This window comes from Hemicordylus capensis, chromosome 1 (assembly GCF_027244095.1).
Source record: "Hemicordylus capensis ecotype Gifberg chromosome 1, rHemCap1.1.pri, whole genome shotgun sequence".
In the NCBI taxonomy this organism is placed as follows: Eukaryota; Metazoa; Chordata; class Lepidosauria; order Squamata; family Cordylidae; genus Hemicordylus; species Hemicordylus capensis.
In genome coordinates, this window is record NC_069657.1 from 162,724,980 (window position 1) to 162,747,187 (window position 22,208).

The 22,208-nt window shown below is 42.9% G+C and overlaps 1 protein-coding gene across 5 annotated transcripts in view; it reads right to left on the reverse strand.

Annotated features, from left to right (window-relative positions):
- Nucleotides 1–441: 441 nt before the first annotated feature.
- The window catches only part of SLC12A8 (solute carrier family 12 member 8), a 104,349-nt gene continuing 82,582 nt past the window's right edge, over nt 442–22,208 (reverse strand). For 2 of the 5 annotated variants that reach the window (XM_053287568.1, XM_053287576.1), the window contains exons 9-14: nt 17,416–17,604; nt 15,332–16,010; nt 12,648–12,745; nt 9,137–9,254; nt 5,034–5,094; nt 442–903 (exon numbers count right to left, since the gene is read on the reverse strand). In XM_053287568.1, the coding sequence (XP_053143543.1) occupies nt 702–903; nt 5,034–5,094; nt 9,137–9,254; nt 12,648–12,745; nt 15,332–16,010; nt 17,416–17,604 (1,347 nt within the window). In that variant the 3' untranslated portion in view covers nt 442–701. The remainder of the gene's footprint in view (nt 904–5,033; nt 5,095–9,136; nt 9,255–12,647; nt 12,746–15,331; nt 16,011–17,415; nt 17,605–22,208) is intronic. The other 3 variants (XM_053287597.1, XM_053287584.1, XM_053287586.1) reach the window with 3 other exon arrangements.

Genomic DNA, 22,208 nt, shown 5'->3' on the forward strand with positions numbered 1-22,208 from the left:
ATGTAGGCCTGCAGCAGGGGTTTTCCTAGGCAAAACAAAGAGAGGAGGGGTGAGTCCAGAGCCTGGGATAGTCTAAAGGGGGCAAAGCACAGTTAATTCACTACACATGAATCTCATTTTGAGTCCTGAAGCCTTAAAGAAAACTCAGATATTGGGTAGAATGTGTCTGTTATATGCTGTCTATTTCACAGTGCATGAATAAGGAAACGTTCCATAAATATGTAAAAAATTGTTCTGGACAGCTAAAGAGTTCAACAAAGCTATGACCAAGTCTCAGCTCTGTAATAATTCAGCTGTTCTATTTATAGTGAAGAGCCAAAGCTTTTTTCTTTCCTTTTCGCATTTGTCCTGTATCTTACATCTCTGGATTTTTGAATTACACTATAAGATACTGACAGAACAGAATTAGCAGTGTCATGTAGAAAATTCACAACAAAAATAAACAATTTAGACAGTTGTTTTATATTTTCAACAAAACTGTGAAGTTATTGCACAGAAATATCCAAAAGACCTGGAAAGGTTTTACATTCTCTCCCCACACACAATCCCTCTCTCTCTCACAAACACACTAGGATTTGGAAGCCAGAGCTGTAAACCTTGCCCCCTTTTCCCCCTCTTTAATTGGAAGCTTCAGTATTCATTAAAATCAATTGTAAAAGGGCAAGCCTTTTAATCAGGTGGTGTGTCTCTGTTCAGTGTTTTTAATTGGCTGGTGGAGTGAATGGCATGTCGTTTTTTCCTTGGAATTGATTAACAAACTCTTCTCTGGTGATGATAGAGGAATGGTGGTAGCGGTCCCGGGAGGCAAAATCTGTATTCTCTTCAGTGAGCTGAGTGGTCTCCATGCCAACTGTTGCAAAGGATGGTGTCACAACAAATCGTTCCTCCGGGGATGGCCTTCCCCTGAAAAACAAAGGAACTCAGAACCTTCAGATGCCCCATTGTTTCCCAGTACATCTACAGCTGCACTCTGAACTATGTAAACAAAGCAAATGAGAAAAGGAATCCACTCTGCTATGCACAAAGACATGGCACTTCAAGAAAGAATGCTTTTCCTTATGGCTCTAGGGTTTGGCCAAAATTCATCAGGGACTGTTTCCTTATATACAAAATAATGTTTAAAAACTGCCAGGAAAGGTTTTCTTCTTAACACATACACTTGCCTCTTTCCAGTTATTTCCAAACTGTATCTAATACTCTGATCATACGAAAGTAGACAAATGGTTGTTCCAGCTAAATTTGCACCTTATGATTGAAGACCCAACCATTTGCTTGTATCTTCTTCTAGATACTTTCCAATTAGCAGGCAACAATCCAAAGTGTGCGTGTGTGTGGGGCAGGGGGTGTTGTTGTCCAGGAAGCTGATCACATGCTTCCATGCTTCCAGGGTTTTCTTAACTAAATGGTAAAGGCCATTAAGGACTAGGTTTTCATTGGATTTCTATATTCTGAATAAGAGTTTAAAGTATTTAGGACCAACCTCAACTGCATGCACATGTATTTTGTAGCATCTTTCTTACAATATGTTATATTGTTTGGTCTAGGACCGTAAATAAAACTTGACTTGACTTACAATATGTTATTTGCTGGCCTGCAGAAGAGCTGAAATCAGCTACTGAGGCCTCCTTGACTTGCTCAAAAATATACACACAGTCTGTGGGTGCTTTTGGATCCAAACCTCTCCCTGGTGTCCCAAGTGGAGGCGGTGGCTAGAGTGCTTTCTATCAGCTCCAGTTTATCTCTGGCAATTTCTAAAAAGCATTTGAAAACCCTCCTCTTCACTCAAGCTTTTCAGCTTTTCAAATTTTTAGGTTTCAATCTGTTTTTGACTTTTAAATTGTTTAAATTGTTTTAAGTTTTATGTATGTTTTAACTTGTTTTATGCTATTGTTAACTACCCAGAGACAAAAGTTTGGGGTGGTGTACGAATTTGATTGATTGATTGATTGATAAACAAACAAACAAATAAATATGCCAGCTGCCTCAATTTCTTGAGATAAATGACCTCAGAACAGTGGTTCATATGCCGGTAATCTCCTGACTTGACTACTGCAATACTCTCTATGTAGGGCAGGGCTGCCTTTGTACATAGTACCAACTGCAGTTGGTACTGAATGAGGCAGCCAGGTTGGTCTCTGGGTCATCTCGGAGAGACATATTACTCCTATACTAACCCTGCTTAGGGTATTTAAGATAACTTATTCTTCACCATGAGTTCCTCTGGAGAGCTTTGTCTGCAGTAGCCACCGGCTCGTCTGGTGGCTACGAAGGGACAGGTCTTCTCTGTTGCTGCCCCGAGACTCTAGAAAGTGCTCCCTGCTGAAATAAGAGCCTCCCCATCTCTGACAACTTTTTAAAAGTCTCTAAAGACTTATTTTGTCACCCAAGCTTTTTAACGGGACTGTGGTTTTTAAACTGTTTAAGATTTTCATTTTTAAAATCTGTTTTATGTTATTGTAAACCACCCAGAGACTGAAGTTTGGGGCAGTCTACACATTTGAAAAATATAAATAAATGAATAGACATCATCATCCAACAAGTCTTCAATCTAATGTGCATTTACTTGGGAGTAAGCCCCATTTAACTCACTGGGACGTACTTCCAAGTGAATGTGTATACAGTTGTACTGTTAGGGAGTTTGTTTTTAACAGGAGCTGAGCAAACACTGCTCCTATAGAGTCCTTTTCACCTGTAACACCTTCTCCAATATGTGGAATATATGAAGTTAGCATAGCAAGAGGCACATTTCAAGGTTGCTTTCACATTGCTAGTTGTGCAGATGGCACTGTAAAAAGCCATTTGCTGGCAGCCTTCCCTTACATGCTTTTGGTTTTGCCTCATCTCTATGGCCACTGCAGAACTGGAAATCAAGCAATAGCTAATTTCACAGTGTGCTGGCTTGGTTCTACCATCAGTAAATCAACAGAGCAGCCGCAGTGTAAACTGGAATTTGTAGCAAATGTTGGGGGGCTGACCAATCCATCTTAAATGCTTTATGTAAGCATCAGAAAGGAAATTTGGGCTGAAGACTACTTTGAAATGCATATAATGTAAACCGCCCTGAGCCTTTTGGAAGGGCGGTATAAAATTTTTAATAATAAATATATGCCTGAGACTTCAGTCACTTTAGCATTCCGTTGGTATCAGCATATCATTCATGTGTCTTTGCTAACTTGTAAAAGGTAATGTAAAGAAGTTTGGTTCAGATTAGTGCACATTATGTTGTGGATTCAGGAGCCTAAGCATGATTGACAAAAGATGAAGAAAGGTTAAATTGAGTGTCTTGGAGTGAGAGGACAGTACCAAAAGTTAATAAACCACATAGATTGTGCTTGGGTTTTTGGTTTTTTTGTTTGTTTTAAGTGAATTTGCTAATTTGTTTTTACCAATTGATTGTTTTGTGAGAGCAATTAAAATAAATATTGCATTATGTCAGTACAAGTGATAACTAGTGGGAAGTGGAAGATGTTGCTTCTTTGCCATATAAGGGAGCTAGCACATGGTGCTAACAAAAGGTTAAGCAGGGACCATAACTGTAATAGAATGGGGCACCCATGAAGAGTCTAGGGAGAAAAGGGTTAAAAGGATGCTCTTCCACTGAACCCACCTCCCCCTTCAAATTACAGATTTACTGACTGTATTTTATAAAACTGTCTGCGAAAATAATCAAGGAAGTGCACATAACATGTAGTTCTGATCTTAGTGGCATTATTAGTATTGCCAAGTTAACAGTAATGGACATACTTGCCAAAAAAGTAATATTATAGGCATTAGGACTGGAAAATTGTTTTATGTACAAGGCTTAAATTCACACACAGCTCTAAATCCAACACAGTAAGAATGCCAGTTGAATAATATGGATTATAAACCACTTCACAGAACTGGCCAGAAACACCTACACACTATTACTCTATCAGTTTAGGCCTTAATCTGCTTTCCCTGGACAAAATAGAATTGTTATTCCTTTAACCAGAACATCAGAATTAATAAAGCAACCCTGATGACATTTCAAGAAAGAACCATGCAATATAATTTAGGGTACTTTGCACAGAGTTAAATTAATTCAAGTTTTTAAATGTTTCAATGGCTCCAGGGGATGTAAATGGACAACAAAAAGATGAATAGGCATTGCTCAGACACTGTTCCGGGAGAAAGAAATATAACCAAAACATGGTTCCTTTCACCAGCATGGCCTTTTACTATTATGGCTGCATTCTAACAATCATGGAGAGCCTGGTTAAAGAGTTAAATAGAATTGCTGAGTCCCATGGAGCTGGTTGTGAGAATGCAGATTTCCCAAGTATTCCTGGTCAAACCACTGTGGTTAAACTGCATTTAATCAGGATATATAACCAGGATCAGGATCGGACCATAGGTCAGTGGTATAATGCCACCTATAGCTCTATAATGTAAAAATGGGAGGAAGCACAATTATCCTTACCTTGGAAGCCCTACAAAATTATTACCTCCGCAGAATCCATATCAGCCATAAACTGGCTCTGATATGGTTCAACTCAGATTTAGAAACCAGGTTATAGGACATTCAAGGTTCTTTATAGGTGTGGAGGTGGAGAAAAAGCATCAAATTAGGAATATAGGAACATAGGCTGTGCCAAATACCAAGTCAGACCATTGGTTCATTTAGCTCAGTATTGTCTGCACAGACTGGCAGTGGCTTCTCCAGGTTTGTGGGCAGGAGTCAGCCCTATTTTGGAGATGCCAGGGAGGGAACTTGGAACCTTCTGCATGCAAGGTGCTCTTCCCAGAGCAATCCCATCCCCCATTGGGAATTTACAGTGCTCACATGTAGTCTCCTATTCAAATGCAACCAGGGCAGACCCTGCTTAACAAAGAGGATAATTCATGTTTGCTATCATAAGACTAGCTCTCCTCCCTAAATTATGGACTATTAGCTATGTTGAATTGTAAGGAGAGATACCTCTTGTACTTTGTTTACTTTTTTTATAATACAGTTTAGGCCTAATAATGTAATCTCAGATTAAGTATATGGAGTGAGTAATTCCTACACTAACCTGCAGGCATTAAAGAAAAGTAGCTTCATCCATTTGAAAAAGCTGAAGTTTGCTGCTGCACCTGTAAAAAAGAACACACAAGACAAATCATTCTCTCGATATGTCTCACCTAATAATCTAAAACCCTCTCCCCCACCCACTCTCTCACATACACACACACACACCAAACATCCTGCATTATCTTGTATGCCTCCAAATGAAAAGATTTAATAATGATGATGGGAATGTGTTTTTCAGACTTCTCCTGAAAATGAGACTTTGGAATGGTCACTGAAGAGACAAATGCAAGCTGCAGACATTACATATAATCACTTGCAGACATTTTCTGACTTTTACTCTGTGATGTAATAAAGTGCTTGAAAAAAGCTGCAAAGAGATTGAAAATGTATTTAAAATTCAAAAGCTAAACAGTGAGAAAGAAAGGCAACATTGAGCATGTGTCTATGTTCACAGCTACACATAAAACTAAGTGCAGACCACTGTTCCCAAATATTTTAGTAAAGCAAGCTGCAGAGTCCCTAAAAGAGTCTACTGACTTATCTCTGTTGTCAAGTACTGCATGTCTCCAAGCCAGCATGGCCTGAAAATGAAGGTGTTGCCCACATTCCTATTCATGCAACGATACATGCAATTTAAGGAGAGTAAACTGTGGAGCTACATGGTGCATGAAGTTCCAGTATTCTTTTTACAGATGATTTTTTGTGAAATGCAGTCATTGAGGCTGCATTTTGAGAAGGGGGACAATGTAGAAGAAAAGGGTCTCCTTCTGTTTTTCTGCCAAAAAAATCCTGCCCAAGCTACTTTTATGCATAAGGAGAAACACCCATACATATCTTTCCACAGTGGGAATAAAAGCAGCTTGGTGGAGAAATATTTTGGCAGGAAAAAGACAGTGAAAGAAAAAGTTCTTCCCCCACCCATGCATATCTCTCCCTTCAAATCTCAGTGGCTTCATTTTGTATGAACAAATGACATCCCCCCCCCAAAAAAGCATAGAAATACTTAACATGTAGTTCCATCCTAAAAGGTCATCACTGCAAACTTGGTTTCCCAAGGCTATATAAAAGCTTGGCAACCAAAGGTGTAGATTATGGAATTTGGTCTCTGAATACCATTTGGTATTATTACATTCCGAATTAGTACAAAAAGCTAATCATCTGCACAGACTTTCTTAATACTCTTTTAGCTTGAAGAGTATTTTCTCCAATTACATTTCTCAAATATTTAACTTCTTTAATCCTCAAATCAAAAAGCCTCTCACTTCGTAATTAGAAATTCTCATATTTAATGAGATGTTCTTGAAACTCCAATCTCTACAGCCAGGGGGTTTATACTGGATGGATGGAAGACTGTGAATTGATAAAGATACATTTATTTTTGCCATTCCTATTATAAATATCACTTATGGCAGCTGCTCGATAATATATTTTAAAAATCAGCTTTTCAGAAAAAATAATTTACCTGACAATACAAATTGCAACCATACTATAGAATAATATTTTGTTACACACACACACATACACACTCCTTGCAATTTACCAAATGTACATCAAGGCCTCTGTAGCAACAGTGTTGTATTCAACAGACAACACAACTACCAGTCAAGATTATGTGGATTTGGCTGGACTTGGGAATCGGAAGTTTAAATGCAGAGACAATAAGATTAGCGTCTGAGGCACTGGATGCTCAGTCTTGTACTGATTATTTGGAACATTTTCAGTTCTGAAGCAGGTGGAGGGTGATGGGGTCATGCAGGTGTGACCACCTGTGAGTTGGACCTATGCCCAAGCTGACCAGTTAAGGCCAGCTGGGAGAAGAGGCTGGCTCTTCTGCCAGAAAAAGAAGAGTCTTTTCCTGACTGTGATCATTAATACTTTAGGAAGAGCAAAAAAAAAAAAGATAAGAGAAGGGAGTCAAATAACCTAAAATCTTTGGTTGTTTGGCTCCTGCTTTTAAACGAGAAACAAAGACACATTTCCCCACCCAACCAGAGGAAAGGGGCTGAGAAAAGAGTTGCCAATCAGCTTCAAGGTACACCTGAGGGCTGAGACATGGGCAGCAGCTGCTGCTATGTGGTGCAAGACCTGAAGCAGAGACTGGGAGAATTAGGCAACCTGTCTGGGCTCATAATTAATAGCCGAAGGTCAGGAACATTCCAGAGGTCAAGGTGAGCAGACAGATCAATGACACAAGGAAGAACACGTGTGCCAGAAGCAAGGACACCGTAAAACTGAAGCAAAGTCTGTTTCAGATGGGAAGCCTCTTATATTCTCACTGCTGACATGATGAGGAAAATCACTCAAAGTAGTCTAATTGAAATTAAAAGGAGATGTAAAGCATTGCCTAACTTGTCCTTTTAATTTCAATGGGACTAATTTGAGTACTTTTTCTCATCATCAGCCATTGTCTGCAGGGAAGCCAATAATGGGCCCTACAGGGCAGGAACAGAATAGGACCTGGAGCTTTCCCAGACAGCAGGCTTTACCGTAGATTTACTGTGAGGCTTTGCTGCAAGTTCAAAGCTGCCCCGCCAAACCAACGCAAAAAGTGGATTTTTTTTTACCCTCGATATAAATGACACTCTAACACACAATGGAGGAACTGCATATGAAGTGCTGTCTGATAGCCCATAGGACCTTCAGGGTAAATTTGGCCGATATGCAATTGTGTAACCCGCACCATTACTACCAGTACTGTTGGTAGGTTTCCTGAACTGGCAACTAAAGGGTGTATGATCTCCCTTCTCCCTTCTTAATGGATTGTAGAGCATGTTCAGAAGGTCCTTAGAATCTTCTAGAGCTTTCAAGCCCAGGAGAAAGCTCCTGAGCAGAGAAGGAAAGAGAGATTTGGAGATCTTCTGTTCTTTTATGAACTTGCTTATATATTGCAGTTCTTCTTTGGGCAAGATTTGCATGCTGGTTTGATATTCTAGATGGGTCCACCTGACCTCGTTGCACCAGATCTTCGTCATTTCGGCTGCTCACCCAAGGGACCTTGGGACTATGGACTATACAGGAGCACTGTTAGGATAGTTCCTTTTGAAGAAAGAGACTGGGGTTTGGTTTGGGTTTTATTTAGTGGCCCTATGCTGATATTCTATGTGTGTTTTATGCTTTTCTATTAATTTGTAATTGGGTATTTTAAGTTAACCTTTATGCATGCTTGGCAAATTCGGTTCTACAAAGAAAACAAATGTAAATGTTTATAAACCCTTGCATTTGGCATAAGAAATCGTTTGTTGTTGTTTTTTTGTTCTCTTTCTCTTTTGTGCAACCACTGGGAAATACACGGTCTCAAAATATACAGATATATAAAGAGAGAGAGACTTGAACCCCAAAACCCCATTTCCTGAGTAAGAGGGGTTACAAATGCACACCTTAATTTCAGAGGAAATATGAACTAAAAGTCAAGTGTGAAAAACTCCCTGGAGTCTCAAAAGTTGCTGCATTACCGCAAGTCACCACAAGGGGCAGTGAGCAGAGTCTCAGTCTCAGAGAGACTCTGGGTATCATCAAAAACAATACAGCAGAGAGAGAAGTTCTTGGTAGCTGATCCCCCTTCCCTGTTATGAAGCTCTCCCTCCCCTGGTAGACTTCCCAGGCAAAGTCTTGGCATCTTTCAGAAGTGTTGCAACACTATCTGTTTGAGTTAGGAAGATAAGCCCTCAGGAGACTGGGGATATAACTGTATTTTAGATTAAAGGTAAAGTTGTGCCGTCGAGCAGTGTCCTCATTGCCATCTCCCGTGCAGTATGAGATGATGCCTTTCGGCATCTTCCTATATTGCTGCTGCCCAGTATAGGTGTTTCCCATAGTCTGGGAAGCATACCAGCGGGGACTTGAACCAGCAACCTCTTTCTCCCTAGGTGAACATCCCCACTGCGCCATTAGGTGGCTGTATTTTAGACTGCCCATGCTTTATTCTGCTCCAGTGGGATTTTACATGTTCTTTTCATTGCTTACCCACCTAAAGAATGTAGAATGAGGCAGGAGTCAAATATAAATAGTTAAGAAAAACAGTGAAACTGCTTCCCATCCTAGTTAACCTGAACTAAAACAAAGAAAACAGAAGCAAACTGAACACCATAGAATGAAAATACTTACCAGGCGGTAGTCCTGGACTCACTTGGCCAATATAGAAATAGAGAATAATTGCGACTCCCAAGTTAACTAGGGTGTAGATCCACTGAATGACAAACATGATGGCAAGAGATCCTATTGCCTGTTGAAAATGCAGTATTTTACTTGGTGGGACATCAGTTAGTGCTGCCACTAAATAATATATGGTTACAAAAATATTCTATGCAAAATGTTTATAGGATTTGTGTGGAGAACTCAAACATTACCTTGGCATTCAAAAGGCAGGGCAGGGCAGGGGGAGGCCTTAGATTCTCCCACTACTCATCTCACTTGCAGCAGCTTTTCATGGCCTAATCACATGGCCAATTTTAGTGCATGGAGAAAGTCTTTCTATCAGAGGTTGAATGAGAGCCAAACGAGACATGGCATTAATCTCATCTTTTCTTTTTAAATAGCAGCTGCCAGGGGGATCAGGATTGGGACTACCACAGGCTGGAAGGAGGCCTTAAACCTTTCCTCCATCATAGTCCCGATCGGGATTGTGGGGGAGGACACAGCTGCTATTTGCCTTTTCCATTTGGTTCCCTGAGAGGAAAACTGACCCTTCAGTTGCTATTTAACAAAGAAAAATGAAGGTGCACGAGCAAACAATTAGATTAACTAGATGAATCTGCACAAAGAATCTGGGCACTAGTACTTGTCCGCTCCCCTTGCCCCCCGCCACAACCCCCTCAGCCCAGAGACCTCCCCACCCTCACCAGAGACCCGCACACACTGCCACATCCCCTCTGCTGTCATTGCTTCTCACCCAGTCTCTCCCCACTCGCACACCCTCAGTGCCCCCCATGATATTGCTTCTCTCCCACCCACCTCTCTCCCAGTCACCCCTGCTGATGTAATTGCTTCCTGACCCACCACCACCCTCACCTGAGCTGCGCTCCTGCTCCTCCCCCTTGACCAGGCCCTTCTTTGCTGCGGCCGTTATGGCCACTCAGTCCCCTCAGGCCACTAAGAGACCAGGGCCCAGACCATCCTTCGCCTGCTTGCCTTCCTCTGTGACTGGGCTCAGTAGCCCCAAGCAGGAGCGGCAGCACTGGTGATTGTCTGGGCTCTTCCTTGCGGCTGCCACCATGGCCACTCACTCCCCTCAGGCTGCTCACATGCCTGGGCCCATCCCATCCCACACCTGCCTGCCTCCCTGCACCTATAGGCTCACTAACCTCGAGGAGGTGTGGCAGAGGCAGTGGTTGACTGGGCCCTTCCTCGCCATCACCATGGCCACTTGCACGGCAGAGGGGCTTTGCCACCGGAGATGCCCACTGGCCTCATTAGCCTTTTCCATGCACACTGCTCTACTTGCCCCCCCCACAACCCCCTCACCCCAGAGACCTCTCCACTTTCCAGCGAGGTGGCAGCAGCACTACTTTCCTTCCCTGCACCGCCTCCACCTTGGGTCTCCCCACTTCTCCATCCTCCTGCTCCTCCTCAGCTGCCCCGTCAGGCTCCTCCAGTTTCCCAGCTGCCCCTTGGGAAACTCCACTACCACCAATGCTGCCCTTCTTTCTTACTCTCTGCCCCCCTTCTTCCTCCTCTCTCTCACGCTCTCTCCTCCCCTCTGTCCTCCCCTCTCTCTTCCCATCTTATTTCCCCCCCTCCCTCTTTATTTCTTCCTCTGGCTCACATTTTTAATGTGCCCTTCTGGTCACATGGCTAGTCTAAATTTTGATTTTCAAAGTCAACACACCACAGCGTTTTGCCTCAAATAGAAAAGGCAGAAACAAGTTCCCAGGCCTTCTTGTTTTGGTGGCAGGAATGATAGCAATAACAACCTAAGAGCAGACATCTTGACCTGGATCAGAGCAAGTTCCATCTAGTCCAGCCTCCTGGTTTCAACAATGGACTCTTGCAAGCTGCGGATGAAGGTCGCAGACCTCCCGTTTCCCTCCAGCTACTGGTAATTTTTGTATGAACATGGAGGTTCTGTTTAGCTCTCATGGTTCATGGCTGTTGATAGACCTCGCCATAGATTTGTCTAATTGCCTTTTAAAGTCATCTTAACAAGTGGCCTTCATCACTGGGCCTTCATCACTGTTAAACATATCCTTGTTAACCATATCCCTCCCCACTGGGGTTCAATCTAATGTAGTACTATGGTTAAGCTTGGTTCTATGCAATGCAGTGTTCCCAAGGAGTATTGCATGCACACACCCACACACCCGCCACTCATATTAACATCTACTTCTGATTTATAATACAATAAACCTAGATTGGTCATGACATCTGAATTAACGGATCTCGGTTTATTCTGACCTACTTATCTGAAATAAACTGTGATCTGTAACTCACTCCAAAACTTGTGTACAGATTATTTCAAGTATGCAAGTTAGAATATTAGAAGAAGAGGAAGAGGAAGAAACAACTGAGATTAGTCAGTTTGGACATCACAACTGATCTTAGTCTACTGAAACCTAAATTGGAAGAGGAGACTTGCACAGGCATGGGAAGAGAGAGGTGTGCTCCTGAGCCTTGGAGACATTGCACAGAAGTAGACTTAATTGCGGTTCCACATTATGGCCAAACCAGTTCTCTCTCTCCCTAGTAGATAGGCTTGTTCATATGACCGTTAATTGGGTAGGACAAGCATCTTACCTAACTTCAAGATCTGTGCATGTTCCTGATGTCAGTCATGTGCAAGTAAAAAAGCAAGGTAGGAGGCAGAGAGCATGACTGCATGACCGTCTGCTAAGCATCAGCGCTTCCCTACCCAGATTCCGTCCCCAGCTTTTGTGTGAGGAGGAGGGAAAGTCATCCTACTTAGCTGTCGCTTAGTAGACAATCATGCTCCAACCTTGCTTTTTACTCACACACAAATGAACACTGGGAGCACGCACAGCTCCCAAAGCTGGGTAGGACACTTGCCCTACTCACTTAACAGTGATGTGAACAAGCCTAATATAGTATACAGTTTTAATTGCAACTGCTAGCACAGCTGGTTATACCTGCAAATGACCGTGAAAGCTTAACTCCATCAGGCTCCAGAATACTCACTCTTGGGCAGTGTTCTCTGTAACGAGGCTCCCCAGACGTTGTTGACTACAGCTTCCAGCATCCTCAGCTGAAATGGCCTTTGGCTGGGGATTATGGCAGTTGCAGTCAATGACATCTGGGAATCCCTGTTACAGGGAACACTGATCCTAGATGCTAGATATGCTATGCTCTCATTAGATATCCTATACAGCTCAAGGTCATAGAAGCTCCTTATTTTGAAATATCACATAAGTATCCTTGCATATTCTTATCCCACACTGCCTTGTCTTTTGCTATTCCTTGTTTACCCTAGGTTTCTCACCTACCGAACACCCTTCATTGGTCAGGTGCCTCATGTTCAGAAACTTCTCTGTATTGTGTAATGCAGCCTTTCCCATGGGGTTTGAAATGTGACCCTGAATTGAATAAGATTTTTCTCCAATTGCCTACCATCTTACCAACAAGAAAAAAGCAAAAGAAAAAAGCTGAAAATATTGGAGTGACTCACACCAACAAGGGAAACCCAATGATTACAGAGTCTGGAGTAGAAAGATGTTGGCATTTTCTGGATCTCTAATTCTTGGCATTGTTGCTTTACAGTTAAATCTACAGAAGAGAAGAGACATGAGAAGAAAAAAGCCATCAGAATAAGATATACAGTTTATAGATTCAGAAGGGATAGTCCTAGGCATTTGAGTACTCTTGAAAGAGGCTGGTTTGAAAGCAGGGTTGATAAAAATTGATGGCTTAATTTAAAAAAATAATAATCAGATTTTTAAAATCTAAATCAGATTTTTTTAAAAATTTAAATTGATTTTAAAAATCCAATTCATAAAGAACCTAGGTCAAAGATATCATCATGAATATTAATAATAACTTATAATTATATTCTATGAACATGTTAACAGCAGTATATGGGAATGAGAGATAACAGATCTGATCAGTCCTATTTTGCAGGTGGTGTATATGCAGCACACACCCACACATATTCAAGCCCTTACTCTTCCCCTCAAAGTGCAAAGGCAAAGAAAGTCAATAAATAAATAGAGGATTGTGGGGATGAGGTAGATCTGAGCGAGGAGGAGGAGTCTGGATATAAATGCATGGAATGGGGAAGGGAGGGGAATAGAAAGTGAAACAGAATATTAATGCAGTCCTGAGGAAATGTTTTCCAATTGTACCCTCCATTGTAGAAGGGGGAAACACCTATCATGGCAGCAGGCTTTACAAGAGAACCCGTTTGGGAATATTTTAATGAAGTTCCAGTACCTGTGGGTAAGAAAGGCATGTGAGCGAAAAGCAAACAGTGCAACAAAGAAATTCAAGGCCTGGTTGCCTGAATGAAACAGCATCATGAGAAGTGTATACCTACCTTCTAAAGAGGAAACCTAGATCTATCTCTAAATATGTATTAAGGCTATATTAGACAACAATGACGTACTTTTCTAGAAAATGATGATTAAATAGAATCTTCCTGAGTAGTAATTAAATTAAATTATTAAAATTGAGTCCTTCTGCGAAGTGATTTAAATCAAATCAACCCTTCTTAAAAGAGATCATAGCTGAACCATCAAAAGTATTGCAGAACCAATCATCTTAGTATTTCATTCAGCTAAGTCATCTCACACACACCTAGTCATGGTTCTTCCCACCAGAGGCGCTCTTACCCCTGGACTTTGGAGCCGAAGTCCAGAGCCTTCACAGCCCCCAAATCCTCTTTAGTCTGTCCCGGGTGGTATGGTCACCCAGCCAAGCATGATGATGCTTAATTTTCGGGGGGGAGGGCATCCAAAGGCCTTTAGATCCAGGCCCCAAAATTATCTAGGTGCACCTTGGCTTTCCCCCACTACCTTGCTTCAAAAAATCCGCTGTGGCATTTTCTCTTTCCCCCCTTTCCACTGTGAGTTGCCTAAGATCCTGTGAAGCAAGCCCTATGAAGAGCCATAGCCAAGACACAAGCCTCTGTAGGGAGAGGCAGTTGAAGGCAATTGGTTAAAGCTGTGAATGAAACCAAGGGGTCCTTCAGTGGTTCGAGAGGCCCAGGTAGCAACCTTCTCTCTACCAACCAAAGTTAGAATATGTATTCCTATCTAGAGTGCCTTGGATAGTCAAGGCAGAACAGGTGGAGTGATGTCCCCATAGACAAGAGATGCTGAAAGAGTGATCCTTGTAGTTTGGGGCTTCCCTACTAAGAACAAGAATTTAATACGGACACATACAAGACCTTGATAATATGGCTGGCCAGATCATGACTCCAACCCTTTCCCTCTCTCCAAACATATTGGTTACAATATTCCTTGCTAAAAAGAAGAACAAAATTATTTGAAAACATGGATTATGCAAAAAGCAGAAACTATGCTATAACCATATGCTAATACTTTAATTTGCATAATGTATTCTGGTCGTAGCATTTGAATTTGCAAGGTGCAGAATTTGGACTATGGTCAAAATACCATTAGTCCAAGATATGGGCTATTCTGCTAAGAATGTTTAGGTAAGGTGATATCTCACTGAGCACACTCTACTGCATATTGCATGTCTTTAGGCCCCTATACAATATTACATATAGTAGGCAAACTTTCAGAAGGTGGAAAAATATCCAGGCATGCAACGGAGATACACACCATTTTTAACCCACAGTCAAACTTAGAGAAGAAGGTCTCAGTCCTTTCTGCTTGTAGAGAATGGGCAGAACACTTCAATTTGACATTCAGGGTGTGAACCTTTACAAGTTATTATCTCCCATATCAAGATAAAAATTAGAGCTCTCACAGTTTGCTTTTATGTAGGAAGGATGCAAGTGCAGACCGCTGGGTGGAATGCTGTAAACAATAAATCTTCCTGTATTGAATTAAATCTGGGCTTCTATTCCACAAGAGAATTAAACTAGAACCTCCTGCAAATGATTAAAATAAACTCTCTGCTCACTTATAAAAATAATATATATTATTGCCATGGATGGCCACATAAACCTCCCAGAGATGGAAGTTTGGGGCAGAGTACAAATGCAACAGATAGATAGATAGATAGATAGAGAGAGAGAGAGAGAGAGAGAGAGAGATACTTCTGTTAGAAAGATACTAAGATAGATACTAAGACAGAAAGAACTAATCTCTAACCTTGCCTATAGAAGGTACCAGGAAGATTCTTCTTTACAAAATAGAGATTCAGTTGTGTCTCTAATCTTTTTACCTTCCACATTTTTACTGGAAATACTCTGCATCTCATCAAAAGGCTGCCCTGCATGTTGGTCATACTTCTGTTTGTCTTCTATATATGCAGACGCAGAGGCACCCTCTTCAACCCGGTGACTTGGTTCTGGAAAAGGCTGTATATTTTGGTCACTGGATTCCAGGATGTCACTGCAAAGATCCTGAGGAAGAACAATGTGATTATTGAGATCCAAGAGAAAGCTGTCCTGTAACGTTTGTTTGGCTGCAATCTTTTGCTTTCTCCTCTTGATTGTTTGGCCGATATCCTTGTCCTTTTCACTGGGCTCATTACCAGTCCCTGGGTCTTTACTGTCAGGCCTAAAAATATGATCCATGTCTTTTGTGAATTCTAGCAAGGTGCCGTCTGACCTATTTTGAATTATTCCATCTGATCCATAGCAGGAAGGTCTGTCAAGTATTAAAGGCCGAGAGCAGCCGAGCACACGCCTGGAATCCCCTCTGTGCATTCTTTTGAAGTTCTGCTGAAGGTTGTAGCTCATGGAAACAGAGAAGTAGGAGTAATCCACTACAATATATGTAAGCATGAAGTTTATTGTAACTATTGGAGCAAGGACGTTCACTTGGCCAACGAATATAAAAGCCATGGTGATAAGGCTTGTTAGACAGATTGCAGCCACTGGAGTTTTGTTTGGTCCGTTCTATATTAAGATAAAAGAAATATTAATATTTGTTAAAATTTGTTACATGTGGACAATAATTTAATAAACCAACTTTCTAGATATTGTTCTACATATTTAAATCTGCCCATTTTGTCCGTCACCGCCTCCTGAGCTACTTCTCTGGTGTGTAAGGAAGGCGTATTACTGAGGAAGCTCAGAGGTAATGGATATGAATGGTCTATGTCCTTGCTCATAAGCCCACAAAAGACACTGGCTGTTATCTTAATGCTGCATGTGCGCTTCTAACAACAGTGCATAGTCCCTGCACTTCTGAACCATGAGTGCCCTTGTGCAAGACTGTGACTATTTTCAGTGCTCTGCCTGAGTTGTGGAAGCACTCTGTTACAGCGGGAACACCATACTAACCCTCCAGGACATGTTTCCACTGTAATAAAGTGCCTCTGGAGTGTGGGGAGAAAACTGAAAACAGTAGTGCTCTTGAACAAAAGCGCCCATGCTTAGGAAGCGCAGGGTCTCCACACATGAGGGCTAGCACTATGTGTGCTGTTAGAAGCATGAACACTAGGGATTAGGGATGTGTGAACCGGCTCAATCTTGAGCCAGTTCAAACTCCGACAGGTTCATTTCAATGGCTCGACCTTGAACTGAACCGGGCTCAGTTTAGGGGTGCCAGATACCATTACATATTGTCCAAAAAAGGTCGACTTACCACTACTGTGGGCTTCGGCGACCTTGGGGGGTGCTGCTGCAGCCGCAGGGGGGGTGTCTGTGGCTCCCCTCCCCCTGCCACCACCCCCCGTCTCCAGTGGCCAACTCAGCCTGTTTCAGGGCTGTTTCAGCCCTGTTTGCATGCGTGCTGGCCATTTTTGGGCTGCCATACATACACACGGGCCATTTGCATAACCCAAGTTGTGACATTTGTGTGGCCCGGGTCATGTGTATGGAAAGGAACAAAAACTGTATCGGATTTAGAAGTTTTTTGGGTCTCTGCGTTTTAAACAGGGTTCCTGGACTACTGTCTGCTTGAGGTCCAGCTTTTCTGGAGAGGAGGAGGACTCAGTAGGCCTTTTCAAAACAAAGGAACTGTGCTAGTCAGCAAAAGACCTTGAGAATTAGCTGGCAAAGTGAAGACTAAAGGCAGAATTAACGAGTTGATGGTAGCCCAACAGCAGTATGTTGGGAGGTACTAGATGAGGCACTAACTGTATGGAATGAAAGTCCATTCCAGATAATTTCATAATTTGGGAGTTTTATTTAGTTTTTTAAACACACAATTTATTATTTTCCAGTGTGTCCTATCCAGAATGATAGGAGTTCCTAAGATCTCTCTGCTGCTGGAATCTCATTTATCAGGCAGCTACTAGCTTGGCAAAAAATACCAGATAAACCAAAGGTATGCATATTAATATCAAATTTTGGATACTGAAAAGAGAAGGCAGATGAATCTGTGTTCCTTGTGTATTACCCCTCGTCCAAGGAATGCAAGAATCGGGATCACTTTCTCTTGAGCAATGCACTGAAGGATTCGGGGTGCACCATAGAGACCTCCCATACAGGACGCTAAAGATGAAATGTATAAACCAATTAAGAATAAGAAGCCCACCAAGGACACCTAAAATAAAAACAAAAAGTAAAGCAAAAAAAATTAATATGTTTATTGGTGAATGCTGCACTCTTAAGCATAATTATCTAAAAAGAAATCACAGTTATTTAAAAAGAAACCAAGTAGGGGGCTACTGGTGTGGTATAGTGACTAAGAGTATATTGGATAGTCAGCGTCCAGATCTCACCTCAGCCCTGAATTCATTCACTAGGAGGTTTTTCACACATGGGTATCTGAAGAGGGAATCTGCTTCGCAGCAGATTCAAGGGATTAGATGGACCATTCACATAGCCATCAGCCCCTCCATCAACACCTTCGGAGGAGAAGCCCCGGAGATTTTTTCAAAAGCTGCTAGAAATAAGAGGATTTTTTTACCCTGGACATAACTTGAGCTAAGCCAGAATTCGCAGCCTTCATTCGGGGAGAATCAAAGTCCTGTCTGTTCTGGTCCCTGCAGGAAGGTTGGATAAATCCAGCAAATATGTGGACTGGCACACTCCAATCAGGATTGGATTCAGGGGGACAGCCCTGTCTGTAAAACCTCCAGGTGGCCTTTTCGCAAGTTGTTATTTTTCCAGCCTCAGTCCCCATCTGTAATATGGGAGTAACAGCCTGGTTTATAGGGCTGGCGTGTTACTAAGGTAACGTACATTCAGAGCTCTGAACAAGTGAAATGTAGCTCAGAAACAAAACACTAGGAATAATTACCTTCAAGTAAATGTCTTTGAAATTGGGCTAAAATTTAAACTCTTAATAAATTGGCAAGAAGAAGAAGGAAGATGCAGTGGTCCAACTCTGTTGGGGAGCTCTCCCTTACAAGATCATTGAAATGAATGGCAGCCACTCAAGAACAATTTTAAGTGTAGTGGAATTTGCCCAAGAAAACATCCTGGTAGAGACTGCTCTCTAATTAACAACATGAAAGTATTAACTTTAATTTCCTCTGCATGGCAAATATAAGCTACAAACAGAGAAAAGCAATCCCATCCGGTGGTGGTGGGAAGCTCCACTTAGTAGTAGTTTCAAAAGAAACCTGTACCACTTACAGAAAATGCAGTGGAGCAGCAGATATTTGATTCCCTTTACATACTGGAAGCAAGCCTGAATGGAGTTTCATTTCAGGCAAGTGCACTTATGTAGGGCAGATCATCAAACAGGAAAAGACATACAAGCCTAAAAGCTTTCCAATCGTTGGAAGACAACCCCATCTGTCTAATAAAGAAAATCAATATTCATTTTTTACATGCAATAAAACCAGATCAAATTTTTCCATCTAAATCAAAGGTGTTTCTAAAACATGTTCCAGAAAATATAATGCAATGAATGCTGCTTGGATGGGCGTTTATGCAGTTCCTGTATAACATCCATGCGGCTCGTGCAGGATGAGCACTGAGTGGGCTGTGCCCTTATCTTCCTGTCTTAGATGTGCAAGTCACTTCCTTTGCAAACAGCATCAAAATAGAACAACTATATAGCCCACTCCGATTCATATTTACCTGGAAGTTTTAATCTCACTGAGGCAGGAGTGGCTCTCCCAGGAGGCAAGGTGACCAACAAACCTGTCCCATTGGTCTCCCATTTGGGGAGCAAAGCACAACAGAGATGTTGATTGGTGGAAGGCAGTGGGAGGCGGAAGAGAGATCCAGCTGTTGGTGTAAAGCAGCAGCAAAGAGGAGAAGCTGCTGCTCCATGCAGAGATGCACCTAGATAATTTTGGAGCCAGGACCTAAAGGCCTTTGGAAACCTCTCCCCCACCGCCACACACAGTATTTTAAACTAATTTTTAATGCGACCACACCAAGGTGAGGCACCCCAGCCAGGGGGAAATCCCTGGTAAGGGAGGTGGGGCTGGCAACTCTGCCTTTTGCTCTAATGAATTCAATAAGTCTTATTCTTAAGTAAATGTAGGATTGCAGTGTCAGTCCATTAAGCATTAAAACTTATTTTGTACCTTTAGATACATACTAACAAAACAAAAAAGCTAGAACTCAGGGGTGGAGCCACCATTGGGTGAAGGCTGCCACCAATCAGGGGCTGCGAGTGCAGCCCCAGACACGCCCCCGCGTCTGATGTCAGATGCTGGGGGTGTGATTTTGGTCCCAAACAGGGCCGTGTGGCCCTGTTTGGAGCCAAAATCGGCCCATGCTGCGTTGGCAGCATGGCTGGAGTGAATCTCCCTGCCTTAAAGGCAGGGAGAGCCACTCCTGGTCTCGCTGCCATCGCAGCAGGGCCGATCGAACTCCCTCCCAAACGGGGCCACATGGCTTCATTTAGGAGAGAGACCAGCTGGTGCTGCATTGGCAACGTGGCCGGAATGGCTCTCCCTGCCTTTTAAGGCAGGGAGAGTTGCTCTGGCCCATGCTGCCCAACGCACCGCGGGCCGATCTCCCTTCAAATGGGTCCATGGAGCCCCGTTTGGGAGGGAGACCACGTTCCCCATGTCTGACATCAGACGTGGGGGTGTGGCTAGCCAGGCCCCTGTGTCTGGTATCAGACGAGGGGGCGGGGCCAGGGTCTGTGGCCGCACACAGGCCACCACCAGCCTCCCTACACTTCTGCTAGAAATGGCACTATCTAGAGACCTCCTCTCAGCTTATAGTACCATTCTGCATGGTTTATGTTCACTACTGGTTATATGTAAGGCTTGGAAACATGGACACGGCAGGCCTTTACAGCAGACCAATGAGATATGACTTAGATCCCATTACAACAGTGGGTGCTTAACAGCAAACATCTTCACCTCAGCTGTTGGTACTCCTAGGCAGCCCACCACCACAATTACTCATTCTGAGCACTTGTCGCAATAGTGCCGTTCTTTACCCTAATGCCGGTGCTTAACCCTCGCCTTACTGTCCAGGGAATGGAGAAGACAAGGGTAGCAATGGTGGAATTGTCACATATCTACAGATCATAATCATCCATCACCTTTGGTCCAATTCTAGCTACTTGGCCAGACGGAAGCTGCGATGTCAGCTGCTGCCAGGGACAAGGAGAAGGAGAATCCTGGATAGCACTATTCCCTCTAACAGGGATACCGAGATGTTGTTCACTACAACTCCCAACACCCCCAGGTGCCATGGCCTTTGGTTGGGATTCTGGGAGTTGTAGTCAACAACATCTGGGAATCCCTGTTAGAGGGAACACTGCTGGATAGACAGAGCTTCTCATCAAGCCAGAGGTGATGTTGAGGCTGAGCAGCTTCATTAAGCTGTTGTGTTATCCTATTGCTTAGAGGAGCCTCTGAAGACGCAGTCCATATTGGAATAACAAATGGAGCCAGATCAGCAGCACCATTATTTGACTATCATATAGGGGCAGCCCTTCCATGAGGCAAGGTGAGGCACTGTTATGACCAAGGTCACTCCAATTGGACTGGAGTTGAGGGCCCAAAAGGCTAGGCCTGTGTCCATGATGCCAGGCACTGGTGAACTCTGAATGAACTGGTTAATTCCTGGGAAACAGGCAAGATTGCCTCCCCTGTGTTAGAACTGTGAATTGCCTTGGGGAAAGTAGGAATAATCCTGCCTTTCATGCAGCTTGCTATATTTTGCTACAATTGCTACCACTGATTTCTTGCTTCACATATATTGGCATGCAATCACTTTGGAATGATTTTAGAAATGCACATTAAGTATATTTACACACACCAGTTAGTGTTTTTCCCTTGAAATCTTTTTGACTTCCTAACACCTCTTTGGGGCAGACAGTTCAAGCTCAAGTTTTGTTCACACAGCAGAGACAAATCTGCAAAGCGCAGAAATGCAGATTGTCTTAAGAACACAAGAAGAAACCATTCTTTCCTGATAACAGACTACAGCACACACACAGGAGATGGCTCTCAATCTGCTGAAACTCAGCTCTGGCAAACAAACAATTGTCCTGAGTAAGTTTTTCGGACACAAGTTAATGGACACTTTTTAAGAACCTGGCTTTTGGACATGGCTTCATTGCATACCTTTGCTCATCCTGGTACTTTCCAGACTAGACCTTACAACGGGGTCAGGACGTATTTCAGAAGTGTGCTTCCACACTTCCTGTGTTGTGACACCACAGTCCCTACACGGGCAGCAAGATGCCATTCACATTTCCAATGCCTTCTTGCGAATTTAATTGCTGCGATATAGAGCAAGGACGTAATATATCTGGCGTGAAAAAGTTGCTGTTTTTTCAGGTTGTTAGTTGCTGCAAGACTGCTTCCCCTGCTGTTTACATTCCAAATGCAACTTGCCCGAAGGGAGGCGCTTTGCTGCTGATGAGCAGATGGCCTGGAAAGCGCCCCTAAGAGCTTGCTGCCTGGCTGCATACCAAGAAGGCAAAAGTTTCCCCTGATAGACAAGAGACTGTCCACAGCTTCTCCCACGGGGCAAAAAAGCTGGGACTACCTCTATCTAAATCTGCAAACCAGCATGCCTTTTTGAAGCCTGACTGCTCCACACTCTAGCCTTGGACCCAAGCGATGCTCACTTCCATGTGCCACGCCAAGACTCGGTAATATGCTGTCCTGGAAGGCAACTCAGCCTTTTCCCTCTCACCCCGCCCCCCTTTTCCCTACTAAAACTCTGGCAGTCTCCCACTGCTCTCCTGAGGAACCCCCCCCCTTGTCTTATTTCCAT